We start from the raw sequence: 21,506 nt of genomic DNA, 5'->3' as shown, positions 1-21,506 counted from the left end.
ACAAAACAACTTAAGCTAGCAAAACGCGATTCAGCCGCCATTGCTTTGGTTTTCAAAGCCGGTGCTTTTCGCTACTAGTGGGCTATAACATATAGCCTAGTAGTAGCTCAACCAATCAGAACGTAGCATTGATAATAGAACGCTAGTTGGATTTTACTACAAACAGATATGACGTGTTTAACTGAAAGCTTCTGTTACAATGCGTATTATTATGGACTTCTACCTTGGCAGCTTTCTGCAGTTTAGCTTGAGCTTCCTTGGTTGTTATGTTCTGTGCAACAAACAAAGGTTAATGATCAATACTGAATCAAACGATTGCACCGTCTGTAGTTACTTTCAACTACAATGGGTCCTTTGCAGAGAAACGGACATATACACCATGCTGGAGAGCAAACGACGATGTGGCGCAAGAAAAACAAGGAACTACTGTCGTTTCTTTTTAAGGTTCTACCGAGTTGTTTGCCCTCCAGCAAGGTGTTTTTGTGCTGAATGTGACTGCTTCTCTGCAAAGAGCCCATTATTTTTCATTTCATTACAGAGACAAGGAAACATCAAACATGGTTACTACGAGGTACCAGGATGACAAAACGCGCTGCATCTACCTGAGTTTCCACCCGCACCACTTTTAAAAAAGACAAGTATGTTCATGAGCATCTGTGGCGACTTGCACATGCACCACAGCCATGAGAAAATTCTGGTGTTTGTATCCTTCTAAAAAAACCTGCACTGCAAACTAAACCGCTCCACTTTTTGGTGGTAGTGGTGAGTTCAAACACAGCAGCAAGTTACTGACCTCAATCCTCCTTTTTTCGGTAGGACATCAAATAGGCACTTTGACTTGGAATCTTGACAAAAGTTACTTACTGACAATAATGGGACTTCTAACGTAATCAATATGTAAATAGTGCCAAAACAATAAAATCTGAAATCAGCTGCTTTAGCACAGGTGGAACACACATCTCTAAGATGTACATGTACATTTCATCAATGGAAGGACAGCACTAAACTACTATTTTAAACAGTTTGTTCGAAATATTACGAAAAGTTAGCCTTTCTTTTGCAAATCGCAAATTTTACCGTTTCCTTGTCAATATGCATGTACACTGCGCAAGACTAAAAAACCATAATGAGTTTCATTGCACTTACCAAGAACTTCTAGGAATATTTTCAGTACTGTAATGAAACCTGTGGCTTTGTCCTTATCTCAACGTACAGCCCCTTTCATTGGAAACCTTTAGATTCAAGGACGAGAACGACTACGAGTACGAGATTTGACTTCAAGTTTTTTCGCGTATTCTCAAAATAGAGACTTCACGGAAGGCTTCATTTTAACATTTTTCACTAGAAAAGTTAGCACTGTTAGCTTTAGTGAAGGAGATTAAACCCTCTCCTGATCGCAAAATGATAAAACTTCTAACATTTGATATCTTGTTTCCGCTACTTCGACATTCTCGCTAAAACTCGTAGTAGGGTGATGACGGCTACCACGTTTTTCCGCCAAAATGTAACCCGAGATCAGGCCCAATTTGAGCGGTTCTCATACATTCTCTCTAACGGCTACCGCTGATGTTATTTACAAAGCGAAACGAAAATAGAGCCTGATCTCAGGTTAGCCAAAATGACGCTGGTTCACGCGCGAGCACTACTTAGTATTGAGAAAATCTCGTACTCGTAGTCGTACTCGTCTAAGAATCTAAAGCTCTCTGATGTACAGTACTCCTATGTCAAATTACCGTAACACCCAGTTGTTTTGAGGCCTTTGCAACATAATCAGCACTCAGCGTGTAGTCCACAGCTAATACATCATCCCAGCCGGTGAATCTCGCCTTGAACATCTGTGACTCAGCCCTTTAGGGAAAGAACCAAACTAGATTGATCATTTGAGCGATACACAATCATTTATGCAGCACAATGGTAAATATCCAATAATGATGGAAAGATGATGAAATTATGAATATATGGAAATAATATATGTGAACTGCAGAGTGAAGAATTAAATGAAGGATAATCATCGCAGTTATATAGGCAAAAAGAAAAAGAAAAAGAAAGCAGAAAAAAATAATAATAATTGGTAGAGCGCTGCACCGGTACTGCGGAGGTTAAGGGTTCGAATCCCGTACAAGCCCAAAGTACAAGCCTGATTTTTTTTCAGGCTTTCTTTTCGCAACTGCAAAAGTTGCGTTTACAACTGCGATGATCATCCTTCATTTAATTCCAACGATGGAAGGGTGATGTTGTTATGAGCCAACAGCCAATATTGACTAACTAGACTCAGAACAATGATTTTGAAAACAATTAAAGGGCGTGACAAAATTAAACTCTGAAGAGCTGTAACATAGCCAGGGGATGGAAGTATGACCTGTTGGACTGGGATTTGTCATCAAAGTTGCCTGAAGGTCAAGTGAAGTATTATAACTGTTTGAGAAAAAGGCACATTTTGTTTATGACACTTGGCGCTAAAACTGTTGTTCATCAGGCCCCGATTGTTCTACTACTATGTGGCAGCATCTTCACTCAAGCTTATATTGTCTCTCCTTGAAAGTCATTAATACAAGAATATTTGTCTGCATGTACTGCCTGTAAGAACTGCTTTAGGATGGAAGGGATGGGTTGGGGTGGGGAGGGAGACTACTACGCTACCTACCCCTGAAGATTGCGTATCTGTAATGCGAATGATGGACGGTCGATCATAGTATAGAGCTCTTGAGAGAGCTTCATTGCTGCGGCACGCACCAAACGAGCTGATTTCCGCCCAATCCTGTGATTGAAGAATTTAACAGCTAGTCAGTGCTGTACTTATCAGTACAATTTGTTATTGCAAGGGCGTTATCAGATGACCACCAGCTTTCTTAATTTTTCTTTTTTTTCCATAAGCAATCTGTCAACAGATTCTTTGTCTAGACACACTGTGGTTTTAAAAAAAGTGACTAGACGTTAAACTTGCCATTTGCCCTGTCATGTTTCTGGTTAACCCACTTCTTCCAAAAGATGTCGCCAACAAATGCTATGAGATTGCTGTTTTCTGGTCACCGAGCCAAAGCTATCTAAAATTCGAAATGTATGTTTCCTTTCGTATTAAATGAATAATTATACCGCCATGTAGCATCAGGTAGTGAAGGTTAAGCATACTTTAAAAAAAGTTTTTTGACGAGGAAAACAGAGCAAATCTTTAATTTTTCGCATCTTTTCTCTAGTTGTTCAATATTGCAGAAGAAGATTTCACGAAAATGCTGACGGATCAAATTAGAATGAAAAAAAAAAAAGGAAAACCAAGGGACAGGATTTTTGACAAGATTTTCACGTACCAAACAAAGATCTCTGAATGACAATCTAAGATATAAACATTTTTGGTTTCCAGCATCTTCGTCGTCAACTTTTCACCAGGGGTATCCACTATAAAGAACATAAAAAATTAAATCAATAAACAAGTGACTAGGAAACAAATAAAATGACCAAAACAATACCGCCCAAGAACCTTGTGGTAGCTCCAAATAGCCGAGTCCTAAAGCCACTTGATAAAGAATTGGAGCAGGAGGGTTTTCCTTGTATTCTGGCTTTTCCTAGACAGCAAATACAAGAATTAGTAACTGAGAGTTCATTCTAACAAATTGGTATCCTGCAGTATGCAGAATTAAGCAAATTTGGTCAACATTCCTACGCTAGGATTCAAAGAACTATGTCAAATACCCAAACAGAGCAAAATTTAAATCCCTCTTTATTTAATCAGTTATGAACCAGATAATCGCAAGATGCAGGCAGTATATGCTGAGTGTAGACTGTAGGTGGATGATGTAGCCAGTCACATCTGCAAATTTCTAAGAAGACTCAAGAGGCAGCCAGCTCCTAGATGACCACCAAGGCAAACTGTGGCAGACCAACCATCAGCCCTGCCCACATATAAAAACTCTGTTATTGGGAAAATAGAGAGGGGAAACTAATTCTATATACTTATGATAAGCTTATCTTTTCTTAATGGAAATGGGTACAACTGATGCATTACTCATTGTCCTTAACTCCACCTTAGTGATTTTATGACCATTGAACTTGAATACTTACAGTGATAGGAGTTGAAGTCCGACCACCAAGTAGTCTCCAAAACTCCCCTGGCTCATCACCCTTAAAGAAAAAAAGCATGCTGTTTTTATAGTACCATTTTAAGAGTAGGTGTCAAGAAGATGAGATGCTGATACTAACTACAGTGAAATAATGGCTGGCTCGTATAAAAATATTATTATAAGTACTCACTGTTTGGCACATTATAATTTCCGCTTTGTTCTTTCTATCATTCTTGTTCAACTTCTCGGCAAACAATCTACAATGAAATAAATGGCTATATTATGTAGACACGAGTGTTTTACTGGAAAAGATACCACTCGTAAAATTCATAAAAACTACATCCGGGACCCCGAGTGGTTTATTTTCCATAATCTCACACGTGAGTTTATCGATGACGTAATTTCGGTAATTTCCCCTATTATTTTATCGATGTCTTTTTGTCTATGTAATAAAAAGAACATTACACGGCGGCTTGAAGATATGAATTTTATTTTCTGGTGGCAAAAAACAATATTTTACTCACTCGCTGCGCTCGTTCATAAAATATTGTTTTGCCACTCGAAAATAAAATTCATATCTTCGCGCCGCCGTGTAATATCCTCTATGTATGTAAAACTCAAGAAATAAGACAATCGTAATTACTATCATCACCTATCATTATTACAAAAAATTCTGAAATTGATGTTTGAAGAATAACTAGTTACCTCTTCCCTTTTGGGGCTTTTCAGGGATAATGAAACAATTTCAGCATTTTTAAGAATCCCAACCTGAAGGAGGCGAACCAGTTGGCTATTTTACAAGCGTGGCCGAGGATTTGAATTCGCGACTACCCAGAACAAACCCAGCGAGCAGTAGTCTGTTGGGACTTGAACTTGGGGCCCCTGGATTAAAAGTTAACCCTACCACGCTGCCTCCATTACGTTAAAAATGAAAAAAATAACACGCAGAAGTTTATATTTAAAACCAAAAATAACAATGACAATCGGAAAACATAAATATAGTTGAAACTCCCTTAAGGGAACACACATGAAAGGCAGAACAAGTCTCTACAATTTGGAGCTTGCTATACTTGTTAGTTAAATTTTAAGGGGAAAATAATCATACATTTTTAGATAGTTCAGTTGAATAGACGAAAGGTAAGCTTTCAGGGGTTTTCCAGTTATTCATGAAAACTGAAAATGATCATCTATTATGTAGAGCATGACAGTGTAATATTCATGAACTTTATTTCACTGAGTGAGATCATCGTTTCTCATTGCATACCTTCCTTTTGTTTTTGTTGTCCCTTTTGCCTGAAATAAATTGTATTTTGGTTACATGAGATTAATATTATAAAAATTACTAAGGCATGTATTGTTTGAGGGGATACTGAAATTTTCACACTTAATCTTTAAGAGATATGATAATAAATTATACCCCTCTTAGTCATCAGAAAGATTATGATACTGTTAAGGCAGGAAAAAGAAAACAAAAATGAAGAGGACAAAGTGCAATTCTTGGCTGAAAATAAATGGCAAGCCAAAAAACATACACGTAGCTACCAAGTCGTTCTTACCCTCTCTCCAGACCAGATGTAGATTTTAAGCCCAGCATCCAAAACAAAGGAAAATGTTGGATCTAATGACGTAGTGCTAACATCCACCTAAAGAGCAAACAAAGGAGAAAAATGTATGTATTTTAACCCTTTGACGACGCCTTTGGTTGTTTTTGTTTCATATGGAAAGATGCATATTTTTCTTCCTGGACCCATTTAGCTTCCAGTTTAAGCTCATAAGTTGGTAAGTAACAACGTCAGCAAAGACAGATCTTTTTAACAATTATACCTCGAGCCCGAATGGGCTCTGAGTCAATAGCCCATGAGGCCGAAGGCCGAATGAGCTACTGACTCAGAGGCCATGAGGGCGAGAGGAATAATTGTTTTAGGAAAATCCAACTATTTGGTCAAAAATATCGAGAATAAAAAACTTTTAGCTAGTTAAAGTTAGACTTTAGTCCTTTTTTGCCGCCAAAAAGCCCACGCTTTTTGCTACTAGTGGGCTATAACATATAGCCTAGTAGTAGCTCAACTAATCAGAACGCAGCATTGATAATAGACCACTAGTTGGATTTTACTGATCACAAATATCTCGTTTTGGATATTTTGACCAATCCTAACAGAGTTACACTCACAAAAAAGGAACATTTTGGGAAAAAATCCACTGCCAATTTCGCTGTTTACCTACTACTATTTGAAGATTAAATTTGTGCCTTTCCTAAAAAGTCAGCCAGCTACAATTCCATGCAAAAGGGATAGCCAACAAGATGAATTTTTAAAAGTAAGTCAAAAGGGAGACATTGCAGGCACTTTTATCCAGTTTGGGCATGTTATTGTGTGTCATTATGGTGATTTTTCTATAACCGATAAGCCACAACTTACAGGTTCCAGCTGAAGTTTAGATGTCTTGAGAATCCTAAATAATCTTGTTGGGTAAACCTGGTGAAAACAGGAGTTCATTAATTGAAATGACTTTATGTACCAGTAACTGATCTCTGAATTCAATTTGAACACAATGGCAGTACTTACAGGGTCTTCAACGGTGTAAAATCCACTTGCAGTGCCACCTTTAAAAAGAAGAAAGAAAAATAAGAACGAACGAAAAATAAGCACAAAAATTAACATAATACGTAGTAACATTCCTTAATTCAATGTGTAAACTATTAAAGTAATCATTAAGACCATCTCAGTGGCCCAGGTAAGTGAAAAATAGAAGAACAGCTTGCCCAAAAGACATGCTGGAACTCAAATTTTTTGTCATAGGGAATTAAAGTCAGACCAGTGTTCAGAAAACAGATTTTTTAATGAAAAGATCAGATGCACTTCACAATGAGGGAATGAGGGGAGTGTTCTTAAATTTGACCTGCGCACTTGAATACATTTATTTGACTCCTACCCTCGACATAGCTGATTCCATTTTCAAACAGTTCTATGAATTCTTCTGATTCATCTTCTTGTTCTTCACGCTGGAAAATAAAACAAGAGGATCAAATCACAATATACAAGTGATACATTACATTGTACACTGCCAAGTTAGCCTACTATCATTAAAATTAATATTTAATATTGTAACCAAATTGTCACTTATTGGAAGTATCAATGGTAGCCTATGTAGCAGGTATTTATGAAGAGGATATACACAAGAAGGAAAGTATCTCAAATTTGTCCTATTTTCTTGCAGTCAGCACTGCCATTATTGACTGTGCCTTCTATGCAGGATTTATATCAAAAGGGGAAAACTGCAATCCCTTTAACAGTAACCAATAACAACCTTTTCATAAACATTTGTTGGATTCTTCGAGTTAAAGTAATGTTTGTACCAAAAAAGCATGTTGCACTCACCAGAGTCCTCGTCTCAGCACCAAGGAAATTTCTGAGGTTCACAGCATGAATGGCTGAACAAGCCTTCTTGTCAAGCTAAAAAACAAATAAAAAATTAATTAATACACGCTACAAGCACTACAAAAACATGACAAAGTTTTGCAAGTAACAACCCTCCAAAAAGTAGCAATAAAAAACGTAATCCTCTCTGGAAACCCTGTAAGTCGCTATATGGTAATATCAGAAAATGACCCAATGATCACCCAAAACCAGTTCCCTTGATATCTCCTTCCTAAATACATGTACTGTAAGAAATATGAAGGATAGAAAAAAGGAGAAATTCTATTTTGATTTTACCAGATGTATTAAAAAAATAATAATAAAAAGGAAGAGTAGGGTTCAAAGAACACAGAACCAGGTACACTGCGTGTCTAAATCATTTGGTTATTCATAAATCAGAGTGTAAATTCTTTTAATAATACATTTGATTTTCACAGGCAAAAGGAAAAGAATACTTACAGAAGCCTCCTTTCCAATCCAGTAGAATATCTGCCAGTCAAGCTGGTCTGTATCATCAAAACTTGTCTGATGAAAAATACAATAAAAGGCAACAACAACAACAAGTTTATTCAGCACTACCATTTTGTACAGGTGTTACCGATTAAAGTGACAATAAACAACTAAATTTAAGGAAATGAAGATATAATGGAACGGTATAATATTGATTATGTTTCTTTTGTACCCTCCATTTTCATTATTGCTTATCGACCCGTATGTCATGTCACATTCTGTCTTTGTCTCAAAAGAACATAATTATTTCAAAAGGAGAATCTAGTAAAAGACATTTAGGAATATGTATTTTCCAGAACAATTTCCCATTGCAGTGTACTACAACAACAAACTGTACTACAGTTTGACTCCATTGCGGCCCCCTTGAACTGGGGTACATATATCCTGGTCTGAATTTCAAGTGTGGTCATTTCGGGTTTTGAGAAGTAAGCCGTATCCCTTTCGGTATTCAACCCATCTTTATGTTGTTTGACACCAATTCATCTTAGTCTTTTAAGGCTTTCTCACTTGTTGAAATTTTACCCTAACAAGGCCTTCAGATGCCTGACTGGAAGATGGTAATACTTCTTTCCTGTTATCTGTCAACTAGTCATCTCACATCTGAATCCAGATAGACTGCATGATACTTTTTCTGCCCACAACGAACAATAATCAATGTACATCATTAGACAGTGATTAATCTTGAATCACTGTCAATAGACAAGAAATAGCAGTACATACCTTGAGAACAATGTAACAATCTCCTTCGTAAAACTTTCCATAAAACACTAAACAAGAACATAACAATAAATTTTAAAAAAAGACAAGAATACTGTAACATCATTTACTGTTGACCCAGTAACTTTCATCATGGCCCTCCTACAGTCTATGTTAAGAACAGAAAACCAAGTGGAAGGAATCAATGCATTTGGCTTTTTTATATTAGCAATCCAAATAATTTGTTCTGCATTTATTAACCTGAAAGGGGAAAAAACATTCCTTTGCTGTTTTCCTGATGCAGATGATAAAACTAGAACAATGTCATTAAGGTGAAGAACGGAGTGGGCTCTAGAGAGAGAAGTGTTGACAGATGACTGCCACCCAGCTAGCTTAATTTGTAGGATAACTACAGGTTTTCATATTGCGGGGCTTGAGTGCAATACCTGCTTCACCACTAAAAATACAGGACCCTTAAAAAAGTCAGTAGTAAGATTGTGCTATGTGTGTCTATTTTTTTTCATTTCAATTAAATAATTTCAGTTCCAGGTTTTATTTCTTCCCTATCTGAATACCAGTAATTAATATCACCGTAACATTATTCCTTTTTATTATATAGACACGAGTGTTTTACTGGAAAATATACCACTCATAAAATTCATAAAACTAGATCCGGGACGCGAGTGGTTTATTTTCCATAATCTCACACGTGAGTTTATCGATGGCGTAATTTTGGTAACTTCCCTCTATTATTTTATCGACGTAATTTTGTCTGTATAATAAAAAGAACATTACACGGCGGCTTGAAGATATGAATTTTATTTTCTTGTGGCAAAAACAATATTTTACTCACTCGCTGTGCTCGTTCATAAAATATTGTTTTACCACTCGAAAATAATATTCATATCTTCGCGCCACTGTGTAATACCCTCTATATATACAAATTATCCAGACTGATCTCTAAATATTATTTCCTTTAAAGAATTGATGGTTGAGCGAATTTGTTTCTAGATCAAAGCTTTTTCCATCAGATGATCATGTAATAAATTCTCACAACATTTTCTCTTGATTATGTACTGATATTGCTACTGGGAGAAAATTGGCTTTGGTCACCCTTAAGATTTACACATGCAGTTAAAGCAATTGGCCTTGTGTTCATCCTTTTTTGTTCATTGGAAAGACATGTGACATTAAACCCACTTCACACATTTCACGGATCAAGGGTTGGGTATAAATAAGTTATAGCCTCCTCTTTCGAAGTCAGTGATTATGACAAGGGAAAAAGCCTTGTAGTTGTCCTGTTGTTTGTGATTTCACATTTCCTTCCATTTCTGAATTTCATGCCAAAAAGTATCTGGCCAATTCTATGGTATATATAAAGGAGGTTGTGAGGAAAGGTATGGAAGATCCTTGTAGTACAATGCTTCAACTTCAAGCAAATGGCAGGATCTAAACGATACTAAGAACAACAAAACTTATCCATACTCGTTAGGCAAATTATTCATTTATTTTCTGTTTATTCCAAAATGATTTCTATTACTTGCCAGTACAATAACAATATGCAATATTGCCTTACTTTCATCAACAGAGACTGGTAGGAAGTTTTCAATCTGCCACACAGTCAAACCTGTAATGGAAAGAGGTGGTTATTATTTTACAAACATTATAAAATTATATTGAGTCACCATCTGCACAACAGCTACAATAATTATTATTGGTTACCAATAATTGCATCAACCGTTGAAAATAGTAACAATCCTTTACATGTATGACTCAGAATACATGTAGGTACAGGCTAGAAAACAGCAGAAGTTTATTTGATTAAATTTAACTTACCAGGTTCTTGTCCAGTAGTGTCATTAAAGAAATCATGATAATCTAAATTGGGTTTAACCAGTGACTCGTTCCATTTTCTTCCTCTATGATGACAAAGAATCAAGACTTGTTAAGTTACAGGACTGTGTTGTAGAATCTATAACAACTTATTAATGTTAGTGTACAAACTGCAGATTATCATTGAATATGGCTGTCTCAAGTAGCAATGGCAGATTCGGAGGGGGCAGGAATCTTACTGGAGGGGCAACAGTTATTATTTCTGAAACCCTTTGACTTAACAGATTTTTTTAACCAAGGGCTAAGAATTGTAATTATTTTTTATCAAAAAAGATCAACTTACTTTAGAAGCTTCTCTGGTTCATCTATACTTTGCTAAAGATGGAAAAATGTGTAAGAAAATAATAGACAAAGAATATTCTATGAATCTACACTGATTCAAAAATTCGGAAATGTTTCAACTTTATGTATTGCATCATAACTAAGTACATGTACATATCGAGTCAATCAGGCTCCAATGAATTAGTAAAATCATTTCACCAGAGAAATTTAGTTACCAGTACATAATTATAGCTAAGTCACTGTAAGCTGTCTCTTATTTGATTCAAAATTAGTGGGAAAGCACACTTACTAAGAAGTGGCAAGGTGCAAAGCAAGCACTCTACACATATCCTTTTCATTCCCTAAACATTCGTACTGGGTTATAAATGGATGCAGGAGGTTGCAAGGCATGACGGAAGCACAAGAGCCACACAGGGCGATTTAGCATGATTGCTCAACAAAATAGGTCCAATGTACCTCATTCCACAGCTCAATAATACATCATTGCCAATCAATTTACACTTCCAACAAATAAATCCATACAAACATTGCCCATACATGTTTTCTGTTATGGAAACTAGAATGCTGAACCATGGCTTGAATAATAGGAGGCTGTTAGTAAAAATTACGTTACGCTGGTGACTTACTCTTTTGCCGAGTTTTTTGTTTCGTCCAGACACTTTCTTCTCCTCGGCATCTTCTACCATACCCTGAAAAGATCATAATTAAATTATTAATATAAAGTATTGTGTCTCTCTTACAGCGCTCTAATCTAGTTTGAGAGGCCATTAAATGCTGTCAAAAGTTACAATTGTGTGTGCTACAATTATAGCACATGTAAGTTGTGAGGCCTAAAGCACATGTTATTTCTGAACCACAAAATTCCAACAAATTACATACATCAGATGACAATCTACATGTAACTTGCATGAGGTGTCTAATACAATGACACAGAGTGTACATACTATTTCAAGGCTTTGTTAATTAAAATAAAAATAAATTCAAAGCAGATTTTAACACAGGTAACAAAACTGCACAAGTTTACTGTACCTTTAAATCTTCTGATTGACCATGATATCGACGACCTCTCATTCGCAACTGTCATAAACAATTATAACATATTTTTAATTTTTAGTGATGGCTAAACAAAACCTGGATGACTTAAAATGAAATTACAAAAAAGGCATAAAGAAGTTAACCAGACTCACTTTTCTAGCATAAGAATCCTTGTGAGCTGCAGGAAAAAATAGATAAATGTCATGATTTGTTCTTTACTCCTAACTATTAGCAATGGAATGTGCTCAATAAACAATGAACCTCAGGGCAAGAGGAGGAAGGTGACAGTGCCATGATTTCTAATGGTCAAAATTCTCTCCCTGATCTCTTAATAAGCACTAAAATGTATGAGCACAAGAATAATAATATTATTACTAACTTAGGAGGATTATCACTTCTCTAAATGAACATATATACTGCTGCTACTGTAACCTAATGCAAGAATAACATAATGTGGGGCAAAGTTTTAGTCTATTAAAGGAAACAGTAACCAAAGAAAAAAGTGCCAGACCTTATGCTCCTTATTACGGCCACTTTTTTGGCGGCCTAGCAAAAACCACCATACATTTTCTTATAAATAAAACCCTCGATAATACGGCCAATTTTTCTTGGCCCATTGGTGACCGTATTAACGGGGTTCCACTGTACATTGTTGTATTACTGAAACTCAATTATGTTCTATAGAAAGGTGAATTCTAGCTTGTACCACAGACGAAACTAAACTCTGGTTAATTCCGTCATTCTGTGAAACAGCGCCGGGATCCTTGTTCTGGGTCCCCAGCTGTGTACCAGAATTTGAGTATGTGCCATGATTGGTCTGTCAAAAATGCCATAGATTGTCAATTTGTCAGTCAGGTTGAAAGGAAATACAAAACACATTTCTGGCAATTCATTGAGTCCATTAACAGCCCAGAACACTTCACAGATGTAACTAACCAAGTTAAAAGTAATCATTTGTCTGTGATGCAGGTTAGTAAATCCTTTTTATAAATAATTTTTAACCCTTTCACCGCCAGAGTGTTTGATAGAGTTTTGTAGGGTGACTCTAACTTTTGAGTCTGTGGACGAAATCCTATGATGTTACCATTCAAATGAAAGCTCTCTGCCTGTACTTTCACATGATGCTATTTATTTCTCAAAATTTTAGAGAATGAAATTTGGAAATTTGGTTGAAATTTGCCTTTAGCCATGTTTGGCAGTGAAAGGGTTAAAATAAAAACAATCAAACAAACAGAATGTCCAATGTCATTGACTTACAGACTGGTGGTGGAGGAGCACCTGTGGCCATCCTCAGCTGGGTCTGCAGTGTGAAGTCCACATTGTAGAATTCTGGGCCACTCCCTAACTCATCAGGGACAGGCTTGGGTGGCATTTCCAGCTCAGGATTATTACGAACATCAAGTTCCTATATGTGAAGATAGATAGATAGATAGATAGATAGCTTTATTAAAAATCCATTGCAGCCCAAGGGCTGGATTACAGACTGTACAATACGTTGAATACTAAGACTAACTATTATAAATAAATATCAGTAAATAAATAAAACAAAGGAACAAAATACAACGTCATGAAATTTAAGAAAAGAGCCGCGAATTTACAATAAAACCATTAGAAAATAGCCGCGTTATGCATGATAAAACTATTCATTAGTCTATTTGTTCTACAAAGAGGCACGTGAAAAACGCGCTTACTCCTTAAGGCTACAGTACTAAGATTACGTGGCGGCAAAAGGCCATGTAATTTGTGGAGGCTGTTGTCCTTAATCTCATTGAATAGGCGCTCTGTCAGCCATTGGCGCCGTTGGTGGAGGGTGGCAATATTGCACTCTTTTAGAGCCTCTTGATAGCCTAAATCAGGGAAAATAATTCTAAGTGCACGGCGCTGAATTTTCTCTAGCTCTTCAGAGAGATACTCAGGCAGACCATTGTGGAAAACTTGGCAGGCATATTCAGACATGGGCCGGATACACGTAGTATAGAAACAAAGTAGCTGCGCAGGATCTCCTTTTGCACGCTTAAGCTGCCTTAATAGGTATAGCCTAGAGGCTCCTTTTTTGATAACATTCTCTATGTGAGCGTTCCACTTTAGATTGTTTGAAATTGTGAGACCAAGAAGTTTTGCGCTAGTTACAACCTCAATTGGTTTGTTGTTAATAGTAACTGTTTCGAAAGGATCTACAGACCTTGAGAAACTTATCTGCAACTCTTTACACTTGGTCTCATTCAACTGGAACTTATCTATTTCGGCTTGCCTAACTAGGTCGTCTACAGCAAATTGGATTCCACTTGGTTGGCCCTTGTGGACTGTCTCGGCCATCGATGTGTCATCGACGTACTTCCAAAGGTTGACACCATTGACATTGATGTCATTTATCATTACCAGGAAGAGCCAGGGCCCCAATTTTGTCCCCTGCGGGACACCTGCCCTGACAGATCCCCAATCCGAGTAGCAATCGTGGGCGAGTTTCACTCGTTGCTTCCTGTCAGTAAGAAAATCTGCAATCCAGTCCAGCACCCAAGGTGGTAGCTCATAATCAGTAAGTTTAGCCATAAGAATGGCGTGGTCGATGAGATCGAATGCTTTCCTAAAGTCAAAGAGCACCACGCGCACAGTAGAACCGTTGCCGTCAGTATTCTTATACCAGTTGTGGAGCATGCTGATCAGGGCATGCACTGTGCTGGAGTTCGGAACAGTCCCATATTGGTTCTGGTCAATCTTCGCAAGGACGGCAGGCTTGATGTAGCCGTCAACGACAAACTCTTCCCCGACTTTGGAGAGAATTGGAGTCAACGAAATGGGTCTCAGGTGTTTGTTCACATCGCTAACAAGTGAAGTCTTCGGGAGGGGTGTAATGTCCGCTTTCTTCCACGAAGTTGGAAGGCGACGCTCCAAATAGGAAGAATTCAAGATGTCTGCCACTGGTGCAGCCAATAAGTCCGCGTTTTCTTTTAATACCCAAGAAGGGATTCCATCAGGTCCGGATGCTTTGTTCGTATTAAGCGCCGATAGTTTCTCAAAGACTGAAAACTCAGATATCGGACGGGGAAGATCTTGTTGGCATGTATACGCGCGCGCACGCGTGTGTGCATCAGGCATGACTAGAGGGGTGAAAGCGGTCATTGGTGACAAAAAAGCGTCGTTAATAACATTGGCCAAATGTCTAGGGTCTTCCCCCTCATCCGCAAGGTGTTGAAGGTCTGCGATGGGGCTCGCGCGCTCGACCTTAGAAAAGCACTTAGCTGTTTGATTTCCTTCCACCATTGGGCAAGTTTACAAGCGTGTGAAAAGATGAGTGGAGATAAAAATAAGAACTCTGTTCACTAGGCTTCTATAGGGAAGCAAAAATGGCGAGGTCGTTGGTATGGGTTCAATTCAAAGCCCTCAAGTTCTCATGTGTGATGATCCTGTTGTTGGTTCTGTTCCAAGTTATCCAGTTTTCATCCTCCACTATTTTTCATTTACTATGTTGTGATGACTTGTTTGTTTTAGGAGAGTTACAGGTGTTCACACCAAGCCAAAACTGACTTCAGATTAATGGCTAGGTAGGACACATGTAGGCTCAAGAATCTTTTGCATAGGACTCAATGATTCACGACTGGGACTTCTGATTTTTCACAAGATAAGGACTCAACCAGGCAATTTAGAACATAATCACTGCTCTTACCTCTAAGTTTGTCAAAAAGTGAATTCCTTCTGGGAGAGTGAACAAACAGTTTGTGTGAAGAGTAAGTTTGCGCAGCTTCAGACACCTGTTGAGTGGCATGCAAGACAGGTTTAAATCTAATACTTTTTTTGCGATCAGCCCTCTCTCATTTGGACACCTTTATAAGATGGCCACCTGAAGTTGAATTGATCCCTTAGTTGCTTTGAACACACACTAGAGTGAAAACACCATAATAAGAAAATGGAAGCAATAGAGTCAACTGTCAGAATCACAGATGAGTCTATTGTAAAGGAAGGGATTTTATGAAGTTCGGTATCTCTAAATCCAGAACCACCTTTACTGCTTGTCACAGAGAGGTGTCCATATTAAACGGTGGCCATAACGGGGAGAATCAACTGAAATTACGGACACCCAATTCCCATAATGAACTGTCAAAACTGGACAGCAATGATTTTCGCTTGCACGCATAACTTTCAGGATATTTTTCAGTCTAATGCCAAACTATAATAAGTTGTAAAGTTGTTTGGCTAAAACTTGAGTCAGATTAGTAGAACATGTAACCTGGTTGTTCATGAAATCTTAAAACAATACTGGTAGTTTAAACCGCATCAGTTATCAAGCTTTCCTCTCCACTGTTTAACATACCTGCATAATCCTTCTGGGATGCATTCCAGTTTATTGCATGCTGCCATAAAAATTTCCTACAAGAAATTACACAATCACTTTCAGAAGAGTTATAGGTACATTAACAAACTGTCTGGACACAATTGATTTCTGGAACTTTATTATTATTTGACTCAGTATTTTTATTGTTTAAGCGGGGTCTAGGTAGAGTACAGTAGCTCCAGGGGGAAAAATAAAAAATTAACAATTTGTGAATTTCACAGAACCTTTCACAACTGACAACTCACTAGATTGTATAATTTTCCAATTCCAGTTGGCAGTCCTTCGAAGTTGATATTGTTTCCTGAAACAAAATTATAAAAACCACTAGTAACAGGTGTGTTTCTGAGCAAAAATGGTAAAAAATGGGCCAAGCAAATACCTGTAATATCGAAACAATTCATTTTAAATGATAACAATCTTTAATGAGGAACCAGCTTCACTACAGATTCATGTGTAGTGACTTACAAAAGTGTCTTTTAAAATACAAAAATATATGAATTTTAAATACATTGTAACAGATTTTTAAGTAACAGTTAACTATACTTTTAAAGGGTAATAAACCTACCATTTATAAACAGTCTTTTAAGGGCTACCAGCTTACAAAGGGCTGCCTAAAACAAACAAAATGTTTGACATGCAAAATATTAGTAGCACTAGTTAATATTATGAATGGTTGTGCAGTATGAAACCATTAACCTCTTACTATTTAATAGCTAACCAAATCTCATGCTTCTCATTCTACAGTTAAGGTATATAAATGTAAATTACATTGACTATAAAACTTTGTTCAAGTTGGCTATTCTTACTGCAAAAATATCAAGAAAAGTAGGATAAGAATATTCACTCACTGGCAGTCCTGTAAGTTGATTTCTTGATAAGTTTAATGTCTCCAATTGGCTCCAGGTGTCTGAAAAAAATGTTTGCAGCAACTTAATCATTTTTCCATAGATTAACAACTTTGGGTTTCTTAAGCCTGTTTTTTTTTTTTTTTTCACATCTTCATACAACTCTAATAATGCCCTCTATGAAATTCTGCTTGTAAGGAACAATTACTCTTTTATTTTTCACACCCAGCAACAATGCTTCAATCCACTGACTCTGAGATCATTTTTTAACTAAATTTTCCGGTCACTAAATGAGTATTATTCAGGGCTTAAAATACAACTTGAACTCTAGCTTGTCCTTAATTTGGACAAGCAGCATCTTGCTTACCCTGGGCCCCTTGCCAATTCAGCAAGAACGTTTTAGAAAGTTACTTGGCCAAGAAAATGTACTTTTTCCAGACTACCAGACAGGAGTATTTTCAAGACTTGATTACTAGATCTTTACTAAATGAAATTTCACTGAGTATTATTTGTTACACAGTTAAATTGTTGCACTAACCTATAAGAGTAGACACTTCAGTTATTTGGTTGTGTGACAGGTTAACTCTCTTGAGACTGGCTATCATGTACACTGGTTCTGGAACTAAAATAGGGAAGGAAAGCAAACCACAAAGCAAAACTTGGTTATTTTCTTCAACATAGCAGAATACAGTCCTAATATGCAGACTGAATTTGGATTGTATACATCAACAATCACTGTCTGATAAAACAGATTTTGGTCGATTTTGGGATACACATTTGCCATTCCCACGGACTTTGCAGGGGTGAATGACACCATAACCAACGTGCATAAGGAGAGAGCGCCTGAGGTCAAGATCATTTTTACTGATGATGACAGTGTCAATAGCCATTAGCCATATTTTTTACTGGCTCTAATGAATTTATGTCTTAAAGTGCCTATCACCTAAAATTTTTTATTTTCTTATGTGGAACTACACCTTATTAAAATAACTTCTGCGAAAAAATTTGCGATTTGAACCAAAGACGATTTTTTTAGAATTTTTTAAAAACGTTCAAATTTGCCGCCATTTTGGCACACAATTCGTCTTAGTCTTCTTTCGGGGTATGGCGTACTTTAAGGAACACGTGACTTTATCGACAGGAAAACATTAAAAGTTCTGGTAGGTTTTTCTGTTTCAGAAAAACTTTCTTCTTGCGAAGACATTGTGATTCAATCCTTATTTGTAATTGATCTTTTTTGTGTACAGCTGGTGAAGGAAAGGTAATGCGAGTTCACGTTACGAGTTTACGTCACATGATGTCATATATGAGCCTGCTAGTTTGCATGATTAGCGGCGTGGGTGTACCGCAAAAATGCGGACTTCAAAAATTGGTTTAAATCGCATTTTGTTGAAATGGCAAAATTTTTTCACAGAAGTTATTTTAATAAGGTGTAGTTTCAGATACGAAAATATAAAATTTTAGGTGATGGGCACTTTAACATTTTTCTATTCTTGCTCGATGAATTTTTTCAAAGGAATTGGTTTAAATCGCATTTTGTTGAAATGGCAAAATTTTTTCACAGAAGTTATTTTAATAAGGTATAGTTTCAGATACGAAAATATAAAATTTTAGGTGATGGGCACTTTAACATTTTTCTATTCTTGCTCGATGAATTTTTTCAAAGGAATGCTGACAAAAAAATAAAATGAAAGTGGCTGTTTTCATTGAGGTCTTGTAAAAGAAAAGCTGGCCTGCCAGCCTGCTTCTCATCCCAGCCACTTAGGATCCAAGTTTTGGCCTCAAAAAATCCATACTGTTGACAGGGCCACATCTCCTTCATGGCCATCAAAGTACATGCATTTCCAAGTGGAAGAAATCCATGCACTGTGATACACAAGGCAGTTTAAACTTTTGAGTCTCTAAACAGAATGTCACAAGTTCTTACCTCTTGGAAGATCATTAAAAGACAAATCCAGGTCTGTTATTGAGAAACACAGAAAAAATGAATGTTAAGAAATTGTACCAAATACCAGTAACAAAAACATTGTGCTGATTCAGAAGAATTTTTAACAGTGTTTGTTAGCATCATGTTTTAAGAGCAGACTACAGATATTCATGCCTCATGATAAAAGTGGCTTTGAGATCCTCATGCAGAAACTGCTATGTACTACCAATACTATATACTGCTATACACTACCAATACTAGGTAACAGTTATGCCATGTCTTGATAGCAGATTTCTAATTACCTGTAAGGTTGACAAGGCTTTCCAGTTTGCCTGGCATATTTGTAACTGTTCTCTGAAAAGGACAGAAAAAAAATTTGTCGAATCACCAAACCCTGTATAGTTCAAGTTTACATTGTACAAAGACAGACAAGAAGATGTTATTTAATATTAATATGTATCACAATGTTTTTACCTGTGTGTTTCTCAAGTGAAGGGTGTGGAGCTGGGTCAAAGATGGAAGCTGCCTGTGGTAAATGCAGCAAAGAACATTCTTAACGTAAATAAGTACAGTCAATTTTCACAAACAGCCACCTCTCCACGACAACAGCCCCTCAACAACAGCCATTCTTTTGGAAGGACAGTGCATACATTCACTCTGACTTGTTTCACCCACTCTACAATGGCCACTTTCTTCTGTCCCCATTAAGGTGGCCATTGTAGAGAAGTACAACTTAAAGAAAACAGACTTATTTGCCAGTTTGTTCCAAGGAATCTCATCAACAATATTCTGTTTTAGGCTGTCCTCAGGTTCATTGGATTGCCTGGTGCAAAGTACAGTGGTTTGGAGTTTGATTGAAATTCTCTTAAAGTAAGCCAGACTGAATGTTATCTGCCTTCATTAACTTATCAACAATACAAAAGGGTTTTGATCAAATATAACAAAATACTTAACCTGACCTTAGCTGAGCATGAAGTAGTGGATTATTGTTAAGAATCTACAAAAAAATATAAAAATTAAGATGTAAAAAAGACACTTGTCTTATTCTTATGCCAATAACTGTCTTCTCTTGTGGCTTAATGATGATGAAAGAAAGCTAAAACAAATATGTCTGCTGTAAACTAGCCTTTTGCATTACATTTCAATTTGTTTGTGACTATTGCCTAGTTTGCATAGCTAGTAGCACATGTTGCATCTACATGTAACTTCATCATCTTAAAGTTTGAGACTGATTTACCCATCAAGCAAACTATAACTTGCAACCTCTTAAAAATTAACATCATAAGGGCTTTTCATAGCTGCTTGACAAAGAGCTTAGCACAACGTACCAAGGTCTGTAAGTTAACCAGTCTTCTTAGTTGTGGAGGAATGGATTCTGCAAGGGATCATAAAATGTTGTGTTTTGATAATTTCCTTAGAACAGGAAACAAAGGGCTGGAAATGAAGGCAAATTTATCATTCATAACCATGCATTATTATGCCTAAATGCCCGCCCCCTCCTGAAGAAACTCTAAGTACAACACTTGCAGAAAGGGAAAAAAAATGGCATGCTTAAAATGCTCTCATTTTGTTTTCCAGCATTCTGCAGTCTTGAATTATGTAGGTAAAGGTTCTGTTTGTAGGGATTTTTGATCCTTGAAACTACTGGTAGATGCAGACCGTAAGGTAAGGGGTGAAGAGGGAGGCACTCACAATCAACATTCTCAGTTTTAAGAAGCTCAGTTTTGGACTAAAATAATATCAACCAAGGAGTCAGACCCCCAGTAGCCTGTTTTCTTCTTTTCTTTCTTCATTTTTTTGATGAATTTGGCGAGTGCATGCAAGTGAGCACGGAACATTAGAATGACCACAAAAAAGCAAGGAAAACAAAAAAAAAAAGAAAGAAGCTGTAACGTTCTCCTTTTCCCACCCTCATTAACTTGTGCTAATGATCAGTAAACCCCCTGCAAGTGTTAGGCCCCTCTCCTACATTTGGATACAAAAAATACAATATTCTACAAACAATCAGTGAAACCTTACCGGTAATTTAAAAAGAGCTAAACAAATACTAACTATATGCCTACATCTACAAGAATATGTTGTAGTTAATTTTTTATCTCAGGTAATTTTTCTTTTTCTTTTGTTTTTGGGTATGTTAAAGATGAAACAACAACAACATGATATTAATTTGAGGAGGACTCGGAAAAAAAATCCGAGTCCCAGATGGGATTTGAACCCACGACCCTCCGTGATCTAGTCGGATGCTCTAACCACTTGAGCTACTGGAGACTCTATGGTGAGCAAGGGCCAATTTGTGGTTGGCCGCATCTTTGATATGCTTTAAGGTGACAGCGCGATGCTGTTAGTGAGTTCTTCACTTCTTGTGTGCCTATCATTACTTGGCTGTGTAGCCGCGTGATGCGGTTCCAGTCGAGACCCACAAATTGGCCCTTGCTCACCATAGAGTCTCCAGTAGCTCAAGTGGTTAGAGCATCCGACTAGATCACGGAGGGTCGTGGGTTCAAATCCCATCTGGGA

At 37.1% G+C, this 21,506-nt stretch overlaps 1 protein-coding gene across 1 annotated transcript in view; it reads right to left on the bottom strand.

Annotated features, from left to right (window-relative positions):
• LOC140941500 (protein flightless-1 homolog) overlaps window positions 1–21,506 on the bottom strand; it is a 41,456-nt gene that overhangs the window by 15,163 nt on the left and 4,787 nt on the right. The window contains exons 8-40 of the mRNA XM_073390508.1: window positions 20,318–20,364; window positions 19,949–19,986; window positions 19,464–19,515; window positions 19,292–19,343; window positions 18,990–19,022; window positions 17,601–17,684; window positions 17,066–17,124; window positions 16,783–16,828; window positions 16,463–16,518; window positions 16,197–16,252; window positions 15,552–15,636; window positions 13,145–13,292; window positions 12,040–12,065; window positions 11,882–11,929; window positions 11,479–11,541; window positions 10,854–10,885; window positions 10,514–10,596; window positions 10,254–10,304; window positions 8,702–8,748; window positions 7,931–7,996; window positions 7,433–7,507; window positions 6,987–7,056; window positions 6,620–6,657; window positions 6,473–6,529; window positions 5,612–5,698; window positions 5,320–5,348; window positions 4,246–4,312; window positions 4,057–4,116; window positions 3,476–3,560; window positions 3,306–3,393; window positions 2,645–2,758; window positions 1,734–1,848; window positions 224–271 (exon numbers count right to left, since the gene is read on the bottom strand). Of these exons, the coding sequence (XP_073246609.1) occupies window positions 224–271; window positions 1,734–1,848; window positions 2,645–2,758; window positions 3,306–3,393; window positions 3,476–3,560; window positions 4,057–4,116; window positions 4,246–4,312; window positions 5,320–5,348; window positions 5,612–5,698; window positions 6,473–6,529; window positions 6,620–6,657; window positions 6,987–7,056; window positions 7,433–7,507; window positions 7,931–7,996; window positions 8,702–8,748; window positions 10,254–10,304; window positions 10,514–10,596; window positions 10,854–10,885; window positions 11,479–11,541; window positions 11,882–11,929; window positions 12,040–12,065; window positions 13,145–13,292; window positions 15,552–15,636; window positions 16,197–16,252; window positions 16,463–16,518; window positions 16,783–16,828; window positions 17,066–17,124; window positions 17,601–17,684; window positions 18,990–19,022; window positions 19,292–19,343; window positions 19,464–19,515; window positions 19,949–19,986; window positions 20,318–20,364 (2,105 nt within the window). The remainder of the gene's footprint in view (window positions 1–223; window positions 272–1,733; window positions 1,849–2,644; window positions 2,759–3,305; window positions 3,394–3,475; window positions 3,561–4,056; window positions 4,117–4,245; window positions 4,313–5,319; window positions 5,349–5,611; window positions 5,699–6,472; window positions 6,530–6,619; window positions 6,658–6,986; window positions 7,057–7,432; window positions 7,508–7,930; window positions 7,997–8,701; window positions 8,749–10,253; window positions 10,305–10,513; window positions 10,597–10,853; window positions 10,886–11,478; window positions 11,542–11,881; window positions 11,930–12,039; window positions 12,066–13,144; window positions 13,293–15,551; window positions 15,637–16,196; window positions 16,253–16,462; window positions 16,519–16,782; window positions 16,829–17,065; window positions 17,125–17,600; window positions 17,685–18,989; window positions 19,023–19,291; window positions 19,344–19,463; window positions 19,516–19,948; window positions 19,987–20,317; window positions 20,365–21,506) is intronic.

This window comes from Porites lutea, chromosome 6 (assembly GCF_958299795.1).
Source record: "Porites lutea chromosome 6, jaPorLute2.1, whole genome shotgun sequence".
Classification (NCBI taxonomy): domain Eukaryota; kingdom Metazoa; phylum Cnidaria; class Anthozoa; order Scleractinia; family Poritidae; genus Porites; species Porites lutea.
This window is presented reverse-complemented; position numbering and strand designations above follow the sequence as displayed.